The sequence below is a fragment of the Hordeum vulgare genome, chromosome 3H, assembly GCF_904849725.1.
Source record: "Hordeum vulgare subsp. vulgare chromosome 3H, MorexV3_pseudomolecules_assembly, whole genome shotgun sequence".
NCBI classification, from domain to species: domain Eukaryota; kingdom Viridiplantae; phylum Streptophyta; class Magnoliopsida; order Poales; family Poaceae; genus Hordeum; species Hordeum vulgare.
The window spans coordinates 619,823,857-619,843,711 of NC_058520.1; the positions used below are offsets into that span (position 1 = coordinate 619,823,857).

The 19,855-nt window shown below is 41.7% G+C and overlaps 2 protein-coding genes across 2 annotated transcripts; one reads left to right on the top strand and one right to left on the bottom strand.

The window, feature by feature from the left end:
• Positions 1–1,556: 1,556 nt before the first annotated feature.
• On the bottom strand, positions 1,557–3,178 carry LOC123441242 (23 kDa jasmonate-induced protein). The gene is made up of 3 exons (XM_045117733.1): positions 2,939–3,178; positions 2,521–2,797; positions 1,557–2,011 (listed from the first exon to the last, which is right to left on the bottom strand). The coding sequence occupies exons 1-3, from the start codon at positions 3,106–3,108 to the stop codon at positions 1,826–1,828; spliced, it is 633 nt and encodes a 210-aa protein (XP_044973668.1). The 5' UTR covers positions 3,109–3,178; the 3' UTR covers positions 1,557–1,825.
• A 13,725-nt stretch (positions 3,179–16,903) lies between these two features.
• Positions 16,904–19,230, top strand: LOC123441243. Its single transcript, XM_045117734.1, has 3 exons — positions 16,904–17,450; positions 17,849–17,912; positions 18,616–19,230. The coding sequence occupies exons 1-3, from the start codon at positions 16,915–16,917 to the stop codon at positions 19,087–19,089; spliced, it is 1,074 nt and encodes a 357-aa protein (XP_044973669.1). The 5' UTR covers positions 16,904–16,914; the 3' UTR covers positions 19,090–19,230.
• The last annotated feature ends 625 nt before the right edge of the window (positions 19,231–19,855 follow it).

Sequence of the window (19,855 nt, forward strand, 5' to 3'; positions counted from 1 at the left end):
TGGTGCCTGAACTTGAAAAATACACCGAATTGGTTCCAAAACTTGGCAACATGGTTCAAATACGGTTCAAATCACGTCTAGATATGTATGTATTGTTGACTATACATGCCAGCTTGGCGCAGGGCCCACTTGTAGTGTCGGATAGACTGACACAAAGAGTATGTCTCACTGACCATCGGATCCCACCTGTCAGTACACAACTATATTAAACAAAAAAATGGTTAGGTTGGGATTCAAACCAGGGGACTGTGCTCCACGAACAACCTACGCAACCACTTCCATGAGGTAAAATTATTGTCTAGTCATCATCACTAGCACAATTTATCTACCTGACAAGTTGAATGGGGTAAAGTTAGTGCAGCCCATTTTTCACCTGTTAGTTGTTTTTTTATTTTGGAAATTACAAGATATTCAATTAGTATATAAAGTATTCATGCTTTTAGGAAATGTATTTCTAGTTGTAAAAAGTGTCCATGTATTTTAATAAAGTAAATGTGTTTGTCAAAAGATATACTTTTGAATGAAAATAAATTATAAAATATGTGTAAAAAATATATAACAGCCTAGTGTGCCCCAAGGATTTTATACATTCTTATATTAAAATTAATACATTTTAAATTATGCATACATTTGAAGACAATAAGATTCTAAAATGATCACTTCTTGCATCCATGACTTGCTTATATGTTGTTTGGAGTTTGCTCCGCTTGTTGCATTTTTTCATATTTCATGTTATGTTTAATTTGCCTCTCATGTGTTGTCCCTTTCAGTGCCAGGATGTCTCAATATTCTAGAAGAGGAAGACAATGGAGCCACACTGTCGTTATATGATGTCACTTTCTTCTTTTAGTGCTGAATAGGATATGTTTTGTGTAATACCATTTGTCTGAGATGTGCAATTTTAGTTTGGAATTTATTTGTGTAATTTTACATTGAGGAATGAAAGTTGGTACAGTAGCTGAATGTGTTGTGCACATCACATAATGTTGGTATAGTAGATGGATCAGAATAACGTTGTGGAAATAATGTATTGCATATAACATGTGTCCCAACAAAATGCAATATTTTTATAGGCCACACTTTTTGGGCTTGGCTGATTGGGCTTGTAAAAATTTATATTTATTTTAATGCATCCCAACCCATGCCATGTCATATCTGACGTGTTGTACATGTCACTATTTCTGCCATGTCATATGTTTGCCACGTGGATGATGCCACATGAGCTGAGCCATGTCAGATCCTACATGGATGAGGCACATGGGTAATGACCAAAATTTTGGCCATGACCTAATTGTTTTGGTCATGAAAACAGTGACCAAAACTTTAGAAAGGTCAAGTTTGTTCGTTCTTGACGGCCAACTGTTGACCTCCTCATTTTGATCATAAGAAGGTCATAAATTAAAAATAATGACGATTCAATGACCAAAAAGGAGAGTCATCGTCGACCATATTTCTTGTAGTGCACAAGTGATTGCCGTTTTGATTTTCCGTATGATGTTTTATTCTGGCATAGATATAATTATTTTTGTTTTTATTTAACTTAATTTTTCAGAAAATACGCTCACAAGAGTGCTTTATATCTTTAATTATTAAGTAAAAAGGTAACCGATACAAAAGAAGGACAACTTGATACACAACGACATGTAAAATAAAATACAATTACACGGTACATCTCTTTGGTCCCCATCTTCCTTCGCTTATTCGTGGATCATCAGATCTATAAAAATGCACCATAAAGACAGTAAAGAAAAAAACAACACAAGCGTACATGGACGCCACACAAGACTTGAAGACCACAATAACAACTCGCTGCTTGCAACGAGATCTAGTAGGGAAACTCGAAAACTCCACGTGCGTTCATGGTAGTGCCTTCACCGATGTCAGCCTTGGAAACGTATCCATAGTTGCTATCAATAGAGGTGACACTTGAATTTTTCAGCTTCACATTGTAGATATAATCCCAGCTTCCCACACTTGGGTAGTGCCCTTCCTCGCGGATTTCAGTGTACACCTGGATACGTATAATTAATGTTAGAATATGCACTATAGTAGAGTTTGGGATACAAGGCATGTTTCTTTAGTTGAAAAATTATACTAATATAAGTAAATTCATTTGAATTTAGTTTAGCTGGGTTTATTTAATTGTACGAGTTTTGTTCAAAAGAATTGTGCTGTGAATACGTACATATGCCCCTGTCCCTAAATAAAATTCACATTGTATATGGGCATGCATGTGAATTCAAATTTTAAATAATTATGTTTTCCATAAAATTATATAGGAATATGAATTTTCTTATGTACTTACATAGAGAAATCAAACAAGATTATCTTTTCAATTGAGAGAATGACCGTTTGAAGCTTGATAAATGCATCACTTGCCAAGTAATTTCACCTTTTACTTTTGATTAGATATAACATGAAACAAGATTGTAACTCATACTAGCTAATAACTAATTCGGAGCATGAACGAAGAGAAAAAGGTAAGATACAACATTTTGAGATAGTAGAGGAAGTATTTACCCCGTTGCCACCAATGTAGGGGACGGTCCAAGAGAACAACCAATCGCAGGAGCTGCTGCTGGAGGGGATCTTGCTACGATACACAACGGCACCAGCTGAACCAGCGGCAGCTCCACTTGGGTGGACGTGGAGGAATGCACCCCATTGCCCATTCTGAATATCTGATGGGTAGGGTGTATCATAGATATGGCCGTGCCAATCGTTGTACTTAGCAAAGTTCAAAGTGGCACCAGTGGCATTGTAGAGGAGGCATTTTACAGCTATTCCGTTACCGTACCTAGCCAAAAGTTGGACCCAAATTTTACTTCAGTTAGGATCTTGTTTCCTCATATATAAGGTTTTTACATATTGCAAGAAGAAGCAGAAATAATTAAGCACTGCATATAATAATAAACCATGCATGTACACAGAAACATACCTCTCCTTGAGGTTGTCGACGAACTTTTGCGCGTTAACATCCTTACCACCGGCGTTGATCATCTTCATGGCATAGTCTGCAACATCTTTTTGGGTAATGGGTTCCTTATACTCTCCAGTGGCTATCACCGTCTGCGCTGAAATGGGGGTACCAAACACTCCAGAGGCCATTGCTTTGCACACACACTGTGATATATAGGTGTACTAGCTAGTTCGCTTCGCATGCAGTGAGAATTCATGGCTTGTTCTGCGTGTATTTATAGATAGATACACGCTGTGGGGCAAGTTCCCGGAAACTTGGTCCACCTCCCACCGCCATCTGCACATGAAGCACGTACTCAATCCATTGCACCCCATCAAGCACATGAAGAACGAGGAGTACTGCAAGCTGAGGGACTGTGTCTTCACCTTATCCTTGTGCTTTCTGAAACAGAATGTGGCCTTTCCATCTTGTCAAAACAAACCAAATGGTTATAAATCGTTATACTTTTAAATTCGAAACCACTCAAAAACCAATAATAAATTTTGAATCTCCATAAGAAAAATTCAGTCAACGGGAGGGGAGATTTCCCCACCGGAATTTATCATGAAAGTAGAGGACAAAACGCCTCATGATTTTTCACTCCGAAAGTCCGAATCAACTTAATCCCTTAAAACAAGGCAGATATTGATTTTTCATTTCCAAATTAGATTTTACGCATCAAAACATCCCAGAAATAAAAACGCCCCGACCGCGGCATCAGTCCCTGCTCGTGGCAGATTGGGTGGTCACTCAGCACAAATGCAAGCACCGCCCGGTTCTCGTCGATGATGACCACGTTGGCTATCAGGAGCTTTGCCCGGCTGCGGCATCCGTGCGTTCCGCCTCCTGTTGAGCCAGTGTCATGCGGTGCTCCTCCAAGATCGCCAAGTTGCACTGCTAGACCATCTGCAACATGGCGAACCGAGACACGACAGGTGAGAGCGCCTCCTCCGCCATCGTCTTGGGACCACCATCCTCCTCCAAGCACGGATCCGTACTGCATCAGGTTGATCTGCCTTAATTTCGCCCTGGCATCACACGTATGCGGCGCCAGCGGCTTGTACCATGAAGCCAACAAGCGCACCATGGCGACGGCGTATAACGGACACGAACTACATGCTCGAAGGGCCGTTGGTGAACTAGGGGCTCGGATGCTTGGAATGTTGGCTCAGGGGTGCGGTTTTGGGCGATCAGGCTCGTCTCCAAACATTTGGGGCCCCGGGACGAAACATAAAATTAGTCCCAAATTTTCGAAAATTCATAAAGCTTGACCGATGATTTGAAAATAAATATAGAGATTAACGAATGTCTTCTTGGCAATTACACATGGGAGAACAAAAATAGAAATTAGGATTTATGGCAATTACGGTGTTGTGCTAGTGCGGAGGCACGATGTAATTTCCTGGATTAGGCTCCATGGGACGCTTCGGCTTGATTACTCCACACGGAACAAGGCACGGCGTGACATGACATGTGACAGCTTAATTAGCGATTCCGATTCAACCGATATGGTACATGATTATGGTCAAGCCCTTTCTATCACCAATATATGGCACCAATATATGGAACATGCATGCATGCTAACCACGATTTGGGGGCCCTAGGAAATCGGGGGGGGGGGGGGGCACATCCCTGTGGGCGATGACCGGTGTGGATCGAAATCACTAATTTAGTTAGGAGTATACGTTTTAAAGATCACTTCCACCTATCCAGGTTACAACAAGTTGCACACTGCATGCGTGCCACTTGTTGTAATCTGGAAGTTTTTCTTTTTTTATAGATTCGTATTTTCAAAACGTTCTATCTCCTAAAACGTGCGTCCAAATCTCGAACCGTTTTTTACCATTGAGTTTCTTTCGTCGAGATCTTCCGAGAGGCACGTCCCGAAAGAAACTACTCGCGCATGATCGTAGGGGCAACAAGGATGAAGAACCCCTCTGTGATCGTCCCCCCTCCGACAGAGTGTCGGAAAAGGCCTCTAGATTGGATCTCGTGACCGAACAATGCCCGAGCCACACGCTCGTCCCATGAGCACCCCGGCTAACACTAGCACGGCGACCGCCCAGGAATCTGAGCCCAACCCTGGTCCACGGATACACCATACCGACACGGCCGACCGCTAAGGGTTCAACTCTCACTAATAGAGAAATGACTAGCCACAACTCTTGTTTGTGGCGCGCCATTTTTCACCAACGCCAGCACTAATATTTTTAAATAGTGCAGGCGTGGGCTAAAATCGCACGTCGTGGCTATTAGCATAGTATTGACGTTGCACATTAGGTCCGGTTAAGATATCATCACTATGGACAGCCTTACTAAACCCTGCTATCATTGTTCATGGTCATGTGTGTCGCGTGTCGTGTTTCATTATTAAATAAAAGAGTGCTGGCAGCTAGATTGGTCCACGGCGAATAGAGTGCACGTCCATCGTACACGTGTTGCATTATTATTGTGCAGATAAACAAGCAACTCATGCATAATGCCCCTAGCGCACCATCATTGACCACCCGGATATGTTTCTAGAAAGTTGCACCAAAGTGGACAGTCCTCCCATTTTATATTAATAAGAGCAAATACAATAGAGCTGAGTCAGCTGGTTATAAGACATAAACTAGTAGTATATTTTTGCTTAGTTGGAAGAAATAGAAAAGGAAGGAGAAGGTAAGCGACCTCTTAGTTAAGAGTCAGCTCTAGCACGTGCTCGTAGGCACTTTGTGAGAGTAAAAGGTGGGCTATATAATAAAATTATAGTACACCTTTTTAATCAACTGTCGTACATGTTGGCTACAAGATGAGTTATAGATTTTTTTCGAAAAGGAGGCCTCGCCCCGGCCTCTGCATCGAGTGATGCATACAGCCACCTTATTTAAAGATGAGTTATAGATGACATGACAATGACTTATAACTAGCAGTTTACTATACTATTAACCATGCTCTAACCGACCCCTCGATGCATCCAAGCAGCATCGAATTGTCTCCCAACCGTCCCACGTTTGTCATATCATACGCATCTGATAAGATAATTTTCTATCCCACGGCGATTATACATAGAATGATAGGTCGGACTGGACAAGGTAAAGGTACAATTCCATGTGCGATGTAACGGGTAGCGTCCCTCCACCATACTTCATTATTGGTGCACATCCATAGTACACCAGTCGCTCCACCATACTTCATTATTGGTGCACATCCATAGTACACCAGTCGCATTATTGTCCTGCACAAGAAACCAAACAATTATTTCACTCTGACCAAATAAACAAGTGACTCTGGAAAATCAGCCCCAGCAATTATCATTGACAAGTGCCTGAAAACTTGTTCCAAAGCTATCCCTCCTCGTACGTGGCTACTTCCAAAGGGGCATCCAATGGCACGTCCCATCCACGTCATCCCTATCGTGCCGTATGTATCTGATAAGATAATTTACCAACTTACAATGTTGATTTGATCTGACGGCTAAACGACCAGTTAGATGTAATAATAGTCTAGTAGAAAAAAAGGAAGAACATATAACGTTACTAGAGGAAGGACCACGCACAAACGTACAATACTATATGCTGACACATGCGGTTGAGATGGCATCTTTCTTGTGGATTATCACACCACATCTTTCTTGTGAGGGTGGTCCAACGGATAGCAAGTGTCCAATCTAAGTGAGCCCAGAGGCAGAAGAAAAGAGAGACTCTCGCTACTCCTACTATGACGGTCCATCACTCACATGAACCACGTAGTAGCTAGTACTACGGTCCGTCGGCATCAGCATCGTCATATATATCCAGCATTCATGTGCGACCTAACCAACCATGTGAAGCCCGTATGTGTTGGATCCATCGATTCGATCATCGGTAAACGTACATGGTCGGCTCGTGAGATTGTTAGTTGATTCAATCAGAGGTAAAAGGATCATTTACGGCAGCTTAGCCTCACATGCATGATTCGGCTCGTGAGATGGGACAAGCCATGAGGATCGTCGCGAGCTACAAATCTGGCCATTACGGCCATGTCCTCTAAAGCTCACTGGAGACAAGAAAAAGAGAAGTTGGACGACATTATTGTTGGCGCTGCCCTCGTCGCGGCGCCGCTTCTTCTTCCTTGCTGCTTCCTCTCACAGCTCTCTGTCTCTCTCTCTCTCTTCTCTCCCTCTACAAAGAACACACCACACACGCACGCACCAAAAAGAACCAGCTAGCTTTGCCTCACTTCCTTCGCAAACACAAGCACTACATTGTCTGCTCAGCCCTCACGGCCTCGATTTTCCATTACACAATGCCACTTATATAAACAGAGGCTGGCACGGCTGTCATGCAATACTCACGCCACTACTTGACCCATTACTCCACTAACAACTCCATCCATGCACTAACTACTTGAATTATCCCACGAAGCTAGCTAACAGATCACATGCATGCAGCTAACAACCTACTTGCCCACGTTTAGCACTCCCTGGAATCACTCCAAATCACAGAGACTCGGCTAGTACTAACAAACTAGCACATGCGCAGCTCCTCTCCAACCAACTGAGAGACCTGTCGGGTCAATTGACCCATTCTGACGTGGTCTATGATGTTCCATCCTTCATCGCGTCTTTTGCCGCTTCTCACGGCGTCGCGACACCATCGGCATCTTGTCGTGCTCGCCGCATCGCACGGCAGCCCGGCACTTCGCCGTCTTCACGCGCCTCCGATCAAGCTTGGACTCGTCGCAGTGACGTTCACATCCGTCAAACAAACATACAGATACATGAACATGACAAGATTAAACCTAACAATTATAAGAAGAGAAAAATACAATTGCTTGTTCCCCAAACTACCCCTGCCCCCTTCCCTCTCTCTTTCTCCATTAATTGTGGTGATAGATGGTGGTCAGTAAGAGCATCATACGGACAAATTGTTAGTTCCCATTTAATAATTAGCTGGCTAAAATTATGTGGGTAAATTATTAGTAATTCATTTTGTTTCATGCTATAGCGATTTGACTAGAGTGTCACTAAGTGGTCTTCATCTACTACTATAAGATCAAGTTGCAAAATAGCCTCACAGTACTATTCTGCTCCCAAGTTCAAATGCTCCCTCATGAACAGCAAAAAAATCTTAATTTTTTGGTGGTGAACTTTGACAAATGCTTTATAGGCATACCAAAATTCAACACGAAATAACATTCATGGAAGTCGTGACAAAACAAAACAAAATCAGTAGTCCGAAATGTATTCAAAACTAGCATATTTGCAGCATCGATTTTATTTTGCCACCAATTCCACGGTTGTTGTTTCGAACTAAAATTTTGCATGCATACAAAACATTTGTCAATGTTTATCAGAAGAAAATTCAGAATTTTTAAAAGCTAATATTTTTTTCTCATCTTACTGTTCATCAGAAAGCATTTGAGCTCAGAGGAAAAACTTCATGTCCGGCTATAGCCTTTCTACAACAACCCGATATTCAAAACTATGATTGGGCGTCATTTTCTTTTGATATCTACAGCGTATCCTTGTTCAGTGTGATGCTTGCACAGATCAAATCATAAACTTATAATTCATCGGATCCAAACAAACACACTGCAAAAAAGTTACATCAAACAGATCTCCAAGAACATCGAGGAGAATATTGTATTGAAGATCGAAAAGAGAAATAAGCCATCTAGCTACTAAGGACAGACCCATAGGTCTGTGAAAACTACTCGCGCATGATCGTAGGGGCAATAAGGATGATGAAGAACCCCTCTGTGATCGTTGCCCCCACCGACAGAGTGCCGGAAAAGACCTCTATATTGGATCTCGTGACCGAACAATGCCCGAGCCACGCGCTCGGCCCACGAGCACCACGACTACCACTAGCAGGGCCACCGCCCAAGAATCTGAGCCCAACCCTCGTCCACGGATACACCATACCGACACGGCCGACCGCTAAGGGTTCAACTCTCACTAATAGAGAAATGACTAGCCACAACTCTTATTCGGGGCGCGCCATTTCTCACCAACGCCGGCACTAGTATTTTTAAATAGTGTTGGCATGGGCTAAAATCGTACGTCATGGCTATTAGCTTAGTCTCCTCGATGAAAACATGTTCCAAAGTGATCCCTCCTCGTATTTGGCTACTTCCAAAGTGATCCCTCCTCGTACTTGGCTACTTCCAAAGGGGCGTCTAATGGCACGTCCCATCCACGTCATTCCTATCATGTTGTATGTATATGTATCTGATAAGATAATCTACCAACTTACAATGTTGATTTGATCTGACGGCAAATATAAACGACCAGTTAGATCTAATAGTCTAGTAGAAAAAAAGGAAGAACATAACGTTACTAGAGGAAGGACCCCGCACCAACGTACTCCCTTCGTCCCAATTTTTTTGTCTTAGATTTGTCTAAATACGGATGTATCTAGTTATGTTTTAGTGTTACATACATCTATATTTAGGCAAATGTAAGACGAGAATTTTGAGACGGAGGGAGTATAATACTATATGTGCTGACACATGCAGTTGAGATGGCATCTTTCTTGTGGCTAATTTATATATTTATCACACCACATTAGCGTTCTTTCTCAAAGCTCGTGAGGATGATCCAACGGATAGCAAGTGTCCAATCTAAGTGAGCCCAGAGGCAGAAGAAAAGAAGACTCTCGCTACTCCTACTGCGACGGTCCATCACTCACATGAAACACGTAGTAGCTAGTACTACGGTCCATCAGCATCGGCATCGGCATCGGCATATATATCCAGCATTCACGTGAAGAACGTATGTGTACCATCCATCGATTCATCGGTCCGTGGTGCATGTGGTTACCGTCCGTCTGCAGATAAGGTACGGTCCAGTAAAGCAGACACGAGAAGCACGAGATGGATGACCATCCCAAGGGAGCCTTCTTAATTAATCCCTGCCACCACAGTCCAAGCGTCATGCAATCCAATGGAGATCTGCTCTGAGCCTCTCCATGACCATCTGAAGGAATCTTTGCTCATTTGTAATCTTTGCTCATTTGTAATGTTGGTATGTGCCACGGATTTTTATAAAGACCTGTTTGGTCCTGCACATAAGTTATAGCTGCAAGATTGATGAGCATATGTGGGAACCGTATGAGAAATTGAAAGATACTGACAATTTTATCATGGGGACACATGTAAAAGATAGGAGACCACCCGAAACACCCCATGCCATAGGATCAGGTGCCGTCTGGCAGGAACAAGGCAAGCCCGAAGCCGCTCGCAAGCTGCAACCGAAATGGACCGAGGTTCCACGCCGACGCCCCCAAGAGGGTGATCACACGATGTGCCACCATCGTCGCAAGAGCTTATTTTTTTCACTAATTGGTTGTTAATGTGGAAGGCATGCCATGTAGATTGGTTGGTTAGCCGTACGTGCCGGTTTATTAGTTGATTGAATCATACTAAATGGGTCATCTATTGCAGCTAAGGCTCACACGCTGCTAAACTTTCCTTTGGACATGGCTTCAGAGAGGCAAACCACGTAGCTGATCAGTTAGCTAAACAAAGCTTTTTCAGTCCCGGACTTTATTTCTCACATCCTTGTAAATGACATGTCTATTATATGAGGAATAAAGTTTTAAACTCATTCGGCTCGTGGGCTAGCAGGACCCATGAGGACCGCCGCGAACCATTAGTTCCGACCGTTTTAGGTTTAGTGTTTTTCTAATAGTTTTTAGTAAAAACCGGGCGAAATATTGTTCGTTTATGTAATTATACCCGAACTTGGGTTTAAACAAATTTCGTCCAGATATTTTGAAATATTGACGGAATGTATGTCCATAGCATTGGATGACGTCCTCCCGCATCTATGTCCGTAGACTGATCCCATTGTTCATGGACACGTAATGAAAACAATTTACGGGTTGCTCTTGAAGATGCCATTAGCCCTACGCCGGATTGTTAGTTGATTCAATCAGAGTAAAAGGTTCATCTACGGCAGCTTAGAGCAAGTACGATAGTGGGCTTATAGCCCGCTTACATGGCAATTTTGCTTATGTGGAAGAGAGAGATATGAACAAGTAAGGGAAGTGGGCTCTTATGCAAGAGCCAAGCTATATGCGTATTCCTAGGTAAATACAATAAATATGAAGGAGGGGGTAGAGAGAAGGTGAACAAAAGTAATACTCATATAGCCAACCTTATAGCCAACCTTATTGTACGAATGACTAGAAGAGAAGACTACATATGACATGACAACATCATATAGCCAACATCTGGCTATATTATTAACCATACTCTTAGCCTCACATGCATGTGTGTGAAGACGGTCACGTTTCATTAAATCAAATAAGAGAGTCATTCGCAGCTAGCTTGGGCCACGGCCAGTAGAGTGCACCGCCATCGAACATCTTACACGTGTTGCAGCAGCTTAGCCTCAATGTTCTATTAAGCAATATATTTAAATTTTCTTTTCCATTAAGTCACGCAAAATCTGCCACATAAGCGCTCTCGACATGTAAAGTGTCCACCTCAATGTCCCACTAAGCAAGTCATTTAAGTCTTTTCTCCCACTAAGCCTTCCAAAATCCACCACATAAGCGTGTCATGCATTTCACTTATAAATTACAATTATTTTTGCATTAGCCTATGCATGTAATGCTCCCACTCCAATTCCCGCTGCAACGCGCGGAGAATTGTCTAGTTTATATATTTATCACACCACATTACCCTTAATAGCAACGGAACATGCATGCCATGTCTCTTTCTGTCGCTGAGATTGAGCACCACAAGATCGAACCATCACAAGGCACCTCTTTCCATGGCAACATAAATCAATCTTGTTGGTCGTACCAAAACAATAAAGCCGAGAAGATATATGAATCTATAACGATCATGCATAATAGAGTTCAAAGGAGACTCAAATATTATTCATGGACAGATCAAATCATAAACTCACAATTTACGATTTCCTAACAAACACACTGCAAAAGAGTTACATCAAATGGATCTTTAAGAATATCGAGGAGAATATTGTACTGAAGATCGAAAAGAGAGAATAAGCCATCTAACTACTAACTACGGACCCGTAGGTCTGTGATAAACTACTCACGCATCATCGTAGGGGCAGCTAGGATGATGAAGAACCCCTCTGTGATCGTTGCCCCATCCGACAGAGTTCCGGAAAAGGCCTCTACATTGGATCTCTTGACCGGACAACGCCCGAGCCGCATGCTCGGCCCATGAGCACCCCGACTACCACCAGCAGGGCCACCGCCCAAGCATCTAAGCCGAACCCTCGTCCACGGATACACCATACCGACACGGCCGATGCTAAGGTTTTAACTCTAACTAGTAGAGAAATGGCTTGCCACGACTCTTGTTCGTGGCGCGCCATTTCTCACCAACCCAAGCACTAACATTTTGAAATAGTGTTGGCGTGGACTAAAATCATACGTCATGGCTATTAGCTTAGTACTGACGTTGCACGTTAGGTCCGGTTAAGATACCATAACTATGTCCAGCCTAATTACTAAACCCTGCTATCATTGTTCACCATCATGTGTGTCACGTTTCATTATTAAATAAAAGAGTGGTGGCAGCTAGCTTGGTCCACTTGGTCCACGGAGAGTAGAGTGCACGTCCATCGTACATGTGTTTCATTATTGTTGTGCACATAAACAAGCAACTCATGCACAATGACCCTAGCGCACCATCATTGGCCAGTCCTCCGGTTTTACGTTAATAACCGACCCCTTGGTGCATCCAAGCAGTATCGAATTGTCTCCCATCTGTCCCACGTTTGTCATATCATACGCATCTGATAAGATAATTTTCTACCCCACGTCGATTATACATAGAATGATAGGTCGGACTGAACAAGGTGAAGATACAACTCCATGTGCGATGCAACGGGTTGCGTCCCTCCATCATACTCCATTATTGGTGCACAGCCATAGTACACCAGTCGCATTATTGTCCTGCACAAGAAACCAAACAATTATTTCACTCTGACCAAATAAACAAGCGACTCTGGAAAATCAGCCCCAACAATTATCATTGACAAGCGCCTGAAAACTTGTTCCAAAGCGAAGCGATCGCTCCTCGTACTTGGCTACTTCCAAAGGGGCATCCAACGGCACGTCCCATTTACGTCATCCCTATCATGTCGTATCTATGTGTATCTGATAAGATAATTTAGCAACTTATAACGTTGATTTGATCTGATGGCTAAACGAACAGTTAGATCTAACTAGTCAATAACTCGTGCATAGGCACGGGCTAGCTATGTGGTAATGATAAGACTTCAACTTTCATTAGTAGTTCTTATTAATTGTAAAATCTCCTTACAAATTGCCAAGTGAAATTTGTGTGGATAAACATAATGAAATATTATTATGTAGAACATGTAAGAGTTGGCACTATTATGAGCGGGACAAAATGGCGTGCATATCTTTGATAAGTTCAACTGATTTATTTGAACTTAGCAGCATCATAAGTTAGCCTCCATGCGATATTGGGGCATCAATTACATACAATGATCTCCACCAAGACAAATATTCTTAGGTTTTGAGGTAGAGTGAATATGCTTATTTATTATAGTTATTGGACATCCTTCAAGGGCATTTAATGGTTGTAGTCGTATATTATATGAATAAAATGTCAGCTGTTGATTTCTAATATTGGCTAAATATATTTATAACATCTTTACGACCATGCATATGGAGTGGGCATCTAAATAATCAATCTAGCTACTATGCAAGGACCGGTCTAACTATCCAATCGACATATAGCAATATGTTACTAAAGCTTGTACGTATCCTTTTATCCTTTTATTTCAGAAAAAGGTAGAACACATGTGATTATTTGTACATATCATTTTTCCTTTTTTTAATTAAAGAATAAAGTAGGCACATGATCTTTTGGGACTTGGGCGTGTGTGATGATGGATTTATAAAAAATCATGAAGGCTCTTTTTTATAGAAAGAGGATTCCATATTTACATGATCTTTTTTTTCTAAAGAATGCAGGCGCGTCTTTGTATGCAATGGTTAAATTATTTACATATGCCATGTCTTGAATTCTGATAGATCTTTAGCGCTAAATTCTAAATATAATAGTTGAATTAATCTTACTGATGTGGATTAACATACTGTTGTTTTTTTGTTTCAGAAAAGGGTGAACACACGTGATTGTTTTTGATTGTTTTTGAATCACGATGGTTGTTTCTTGATAGCATGTGTTCTTTTTTAATTTTGGGACTTGGAGGCGTGTGATGAGGGAGTATTTTAGTCATAATGGCTCTATTCCTTACATACATGGTGTCTCTATATAAGTGAGATACTTCTAATAGATCTTGACCATTAAGTTTTAAATCTAATGGTTGAATTAATCTTGATGATGTGGATTAATGTAAAGGCTTGAAAGGTGCCTCCAGTTAGTAAATATAAATATAAGATATAAGATATAAGATAGTCTAGTAGAAAAAAGGAAGAACATAACGTTGCTAGAGGAAGGACCCATGCAGTTGAGATGGCATCTTTCTTGTGGCTAATTCATATATTTATCACACCACATTAGGCGTTCTTTCTCAAAGCTAGTGAGGGTGGTCCAAGCAGACAGCAAGTGTCCAATCTGAGTGAGCCGAGAGGCAGAAGAAAAGAAGACTCTCGCTATTCCTACTGCGACGGCCCATCACTCACATGAAACACGTAGTAGCTGCTACGGTCCATCGGCGTCGATCGGCATCGGCATCGGCATCGGCATATATATCCAGCATTCATGTGCGACCCAACCAAGCATGTGAAGCACGTATATATGTGTACCATCCATCGATTCATGGGTGCATGGATGTAGTTACCGTCCGTCTGCAGATAAGGTACGGTCGAGTAAAGCAGACACGAGAAGCACGAGATGGATGACCATCTCAAGGAATCTTTGCTCATTTGTAATGTTTGGAGATAAACTCAATCCCCACCTTGGAAGAGAGCCTTCTTAATTAACCCCTGTCACCACTGTCCAAACGTCATGTCGACCAATCCAATGGAGATCTCCTCTGAGCCTCTCCATGTAGCCACGTACTCCATCCGTTTCTTTTTACTCTCCGCATATAAGATTTGGTCAAAGTCAAACAACATAAAGTTTAACCAAATTTATATCCAAAAATATGAATATCTCCTATATTAAAATTATATAGTATGAAAATACATCTCGTGGTGCATCTGATAATATTGATTTCATGTTGTGAATGTTGATATTTTTTAATATAAAGTTAGTCAAACTTTACAAAGCTTGACTTTGACCAAACCTTATATGCAGAGTAAGAGCGTGTTTGGATACTCTCTAGTCATGTGACTAGTAGTAGTCAGACTAAAAGTTTTTAGTCACGCCCTGTTTGGAAGGTGACTACTAATAGTCAGCATTAAATGTCTCAGTATTAAATTCTTCTCTCTCCCTTTCATTTAACTCCCGCGCAAGGAAGGAAAGCAGCAACGGCATGCAACAGCATGGGCCCGCCAATTAATTAGAGGAGAGACTTTAGTCACTTTTAGTTGGGGGTGGGGTGACTAGGGACTAAACTAGTTTTAGTCACCCATTAGTCAGGGGTGTTTGGAGGTTTACTGACTAAAAGTGACTACTACTAGTCTCTAGTCTCTAGTCTCTAGTGATCCAAACACCCTCTAAAAAGAAACGGAGGGAGTAATTTACCCATGGCATGACTGTCCAGACGACATTTTTAATGTGGCTAAATTATCATACAGAGCGACCAATCTCGAAACAAGCTTTTGATCCTCTTTTTTATAAATAGAGGCACAAACCACCAAACCCATACATAGTGACGAGGAAACCTTTAAACAACCAGATCAAAAGAAAATTAAAACTTCATATGAGCAAATGACACAAGTTCCCCTAACCCTACAGCGCACAAGGAAAACAAGAGACGCCACACCTGATAAATCTAAACATAGCGTTAAACATGTTGGGGGGGGGGAGCATTTAGGCCTTTTGATGATGGGTTGCCTTGCCTCCTTTCACTCCCAATTAGCCAAGGGCAGTACTAGGAACCCGCGCGCCAACATAAAATTTGGGCCCGTCGACCAACAGCCGTACGATCTCGTGGACTGCAGTCGTTCGATCCGCTTGTAGCTCCGATGGTGGCGGTCCCCGCTCGGATCGAGATGGTCGTAGCTTCGGTGGAGATGGCCCCACGGTAGCAACTCCGATAGCGTCGCATGGCCGTCCGATGGTCGTGTTGGTTGCAACAAAAAAGAATGTCGGATGTAACAAAATGGTACAGTGGTTGTAGCAATTTTCCGTCACGGGTCACAACTCAGTTCTCCTGATGTAGCAAAATTTGATGTTGGTTGTAGCAAAAAAATATGCTAGTTGCAGCAAAATCGCGACGCCGGCTGTGTGATGTAGCAATATGCGATGTTGGTTATAGCAAAATGTAATGCCGGTCGAAGCATGTAGCAAAAACCGCTGCCGCGTCCTTGACGTACTTGCCGGCCATGGCGCTGCCCGCTCTCGTCGACCCAATTGCCCCCTAGCAGCCACGCTCATCGCCCTCTACCGCCCGCGATTACCGGCCATTCGAGGAGAGAAAGTAGACCGCGTCAAAGAAATTAATGTAGGGTTCGACCTGCCAGCAGCTAGTGCGACCAAGCGTTTTGGCCGCGGTGTAGACGGGAAGAGTTTCCCTTTAGCCAACTGCTAATTGTTAGTCAGTTTATCCTAATTACTAATACTCACTTTGTTTAACAGACAGGAACCTCAGCTTTCCTCGCTCGTGTGATTCCTTTGTTGGTCGCCGTCCACCTCTGCCTCAGTGTGATTCAGATGGATAGAGCTAGATCTGATCTCGAGTTCCAGTTTTAGTACCATGGTGTGCCTTTTGTTTGCGTGTGTGTAGTCGAATCAATTGTAGGAGTAGGAGTAGTATCTTTGTATCGTACCTTTTTTTCCCTTGACTGATTTTAGTGAGTGGGTATATATGACTAATAACAAGAACTACATATTTTCAGGCTTAGATCATGTCAGGTGACCTAGTTGATTTAAGTCCAGGGCAGTTGCATAAGCTAGCCGATCTGATTCATCGACAAGAAGTCCAGAAGCTTCAAGAGCTCGAGTTCAACTCGTATGCAGAGCAACAAAAGTATCTCCGTGACGCCAATGATGCCCGCGATAAGGTGTATCACATCCTTGACAGTGCACGGGACATGATAGCACAAACCGAGGCTGAGAAGGATGCCACCAAGCAAGATATTGGCAAGGATGTCTATGACTACTGCACCAAGGCCATCGGAATATCTCTCCAATTCATCCGGAGTTACAACACCCGTCTCACCTACCTTGACAAGCTCAAGACCCACAGTGATGATCTCATCAAGCAGCTAAAGTTCCTCAATCCAGCCACCCAACAGAAGGAGGCCCAGCGCCTTGCCCTTGAGGCTGGCATGTATAAGAAAGCCACGCTGGAGAATGCCAAAAAGTTTCAACACTTTGCACCAAATCAATTCTCAAAATGGCTCAAGGAAAACAAAATCATGTTTGAGGATCTTGTGCAAGAGTATGTCCCAGCGTCATCATCATTAATTTATAAATGTTTAAATACCATTGTGTTCAAAATGATTGCAATAATTTGTATCATTATTAGCATTAATATTTCACACGATGGGAACTTAAAACCAAAATTGATAAAACTCGACCTCCAAAGTGTTGGATTAAACCACTTGGTTATTCAACTTTAAATTATTAAAATTGAAAGATATTGAGCTTTATGAAAATTTGTAGAAATAGTGGCATGCAGTCTACTTGCTTAACATTGCTGAGAACAAACAAATAAAATCTTGCAATCTCTTAGGGAACATAATCTTTGTTTACTATTTACACTTATAGATGGTACTTTTGCAGTTCTATGTAAATGTAACAACAATGACTTTCCTGCTTATCCAATTGTACTTGCAGAAATATGTCAAAGCTTGGTTTTAGGGGGACTTTCAAAAACTTGGATGATATCCAAAAGCTACAGGTATGAACTAACTTACTCTCTAAACCTGGCCCTTTCCAGCTTATCATACATAAATTGCAATTAATTAACAATCTTTAATGTATCATATTACACGTCTTCGTCTCCATATTTATATATTGTTATTACTATATAGAAAAGATTTGTGGTACTACAGCGTGAACCAAAGGTTTTAACAACAAAGAAGTCATGACTTAAAAAACTATGTTTCAAGTCATCAAGAGTCAAGATATATAATGGATTTATGCTGTGTTCTTAAGAGCTGCAATTTGTACAACTGAACTGAAGTTGTTGAATTTGGGGATTTCAAGTCCATTTTAACCATCGAATATATGTAACTCATAGAAAAATTACAATCAAGTGAATGCTTATATCAAAAACTTTCCAATGGTACTTGAGACACATAAGAAGTTATCAAGATGCTTTGGAGTTCGAGTTGAACTCACTTAAATAATTTCATGACCAAATGTCAGGGCCTCACTTAATCGTTGAACTGATCATAGTGAACACTAAAGAGGAGTCATTTCTTCCTAAAATGGTTCCTCCGTTAGAATCCGTTTGAACTTCTGCTAAATTTGGATAGAGATCATTTGAGTTTTCGATTTTAATAAATTGTAATTTTCATATGGCGCAAAAATAGTGGCTTTATATTGTATTATAAAAGTAGTACTAAACATCACTACAATGTGTATATCATGTTTGCCAGGTATATGACAATATTATTGCGGAAGCGGGACAAGGAAAATCTGTGGTGACTTACTCATTTGAAGCTTTGGGAAAAGTCGGGGTGGCAGTTTTAGTTTTTACAGCAGCTGCAATGGTGTGGGACATATACACAGCAGAAGATAAGCTGGAGGCAGCGATTAGGGATTCAGTAAATGCGTTAACTGCAGTAGTTAATCTTGAGGTGGGAGAAATAGTTACTACTGCTGTAGAAGCTGGATTCGTAGCACTAGACATCGAAATTGCTTCTGCGGCTGTCACGGTAATTGGAGGAGTCGTCGGTTTTGGAATTGGTGCGCTCATTGGGATAGCTGCAGGTGCGCTGCTTGACTTGATTTTCAGCAGTGGAACTAGCAAGGTGAAGATAACAGACGGGCTTACAGTTTGCCGTGTGGCGCCTATGCCTCATGGTCTCGAACTCGCTCGTCTAGTTAAGCACAATTACCCTGAACTTTAAACTGATCATGCTACTACTATGATCTTTGCTATGCTATCTTCTGCTCTTAGTGCTAGCTACTACTGTCGTGAGTATGTAAGTGCCTAGTGTGCACTCCTAAAATAATACCCCCCGCCCGTGTCGGGAAACTATTGTATTCCATGATGCCATGATGAGGAATAAAAGTCATGTTGATTCAATATTATTGTCTTTGCTAGACTCTACTATGTCTCCCCACTCACATATTCCATAATTTGGTTTCCTTTCTTTTTGCCCTATTATTATGTTTTTGATCTAGGATAACACAAAAGGCATGAAACTGGACCCCATGACTTATGAAATGTAAATAATCTGTTTCTGTAACATCAAAAATAATGTATCAATAATGTAATGAAATGAAATTGATAGGTGTTTTTAATGATGAGCTGACAAACAAATTATGTACTTCCTCCGTCACGGTTTAGAAGGCGCGTTTGAAAATTCTCTGGAACCTAGGTGATTATTGGCTACGAGATGGGGTCGAAAATAGCATTCACACGATGCATGCATATAGCAATAGTACATCGGAGTACTAATTAGCCACTGTGAGTAAATGCAATGTGCCTTAAACCTTGTCTATTGTGGAAACACACTTAAATTTAATCGTGCCTTCTAAACTATGACAGGGGGAGTACATTGCGTGGAGAGATCAGGTAAATATTGGTTAAGCAAGCAATTAATGAGACAGTGTTTTGGTTATGTACTTGCGTTACAAAATGGAAAGCCTAGGAAATCTAACTCGATCCGG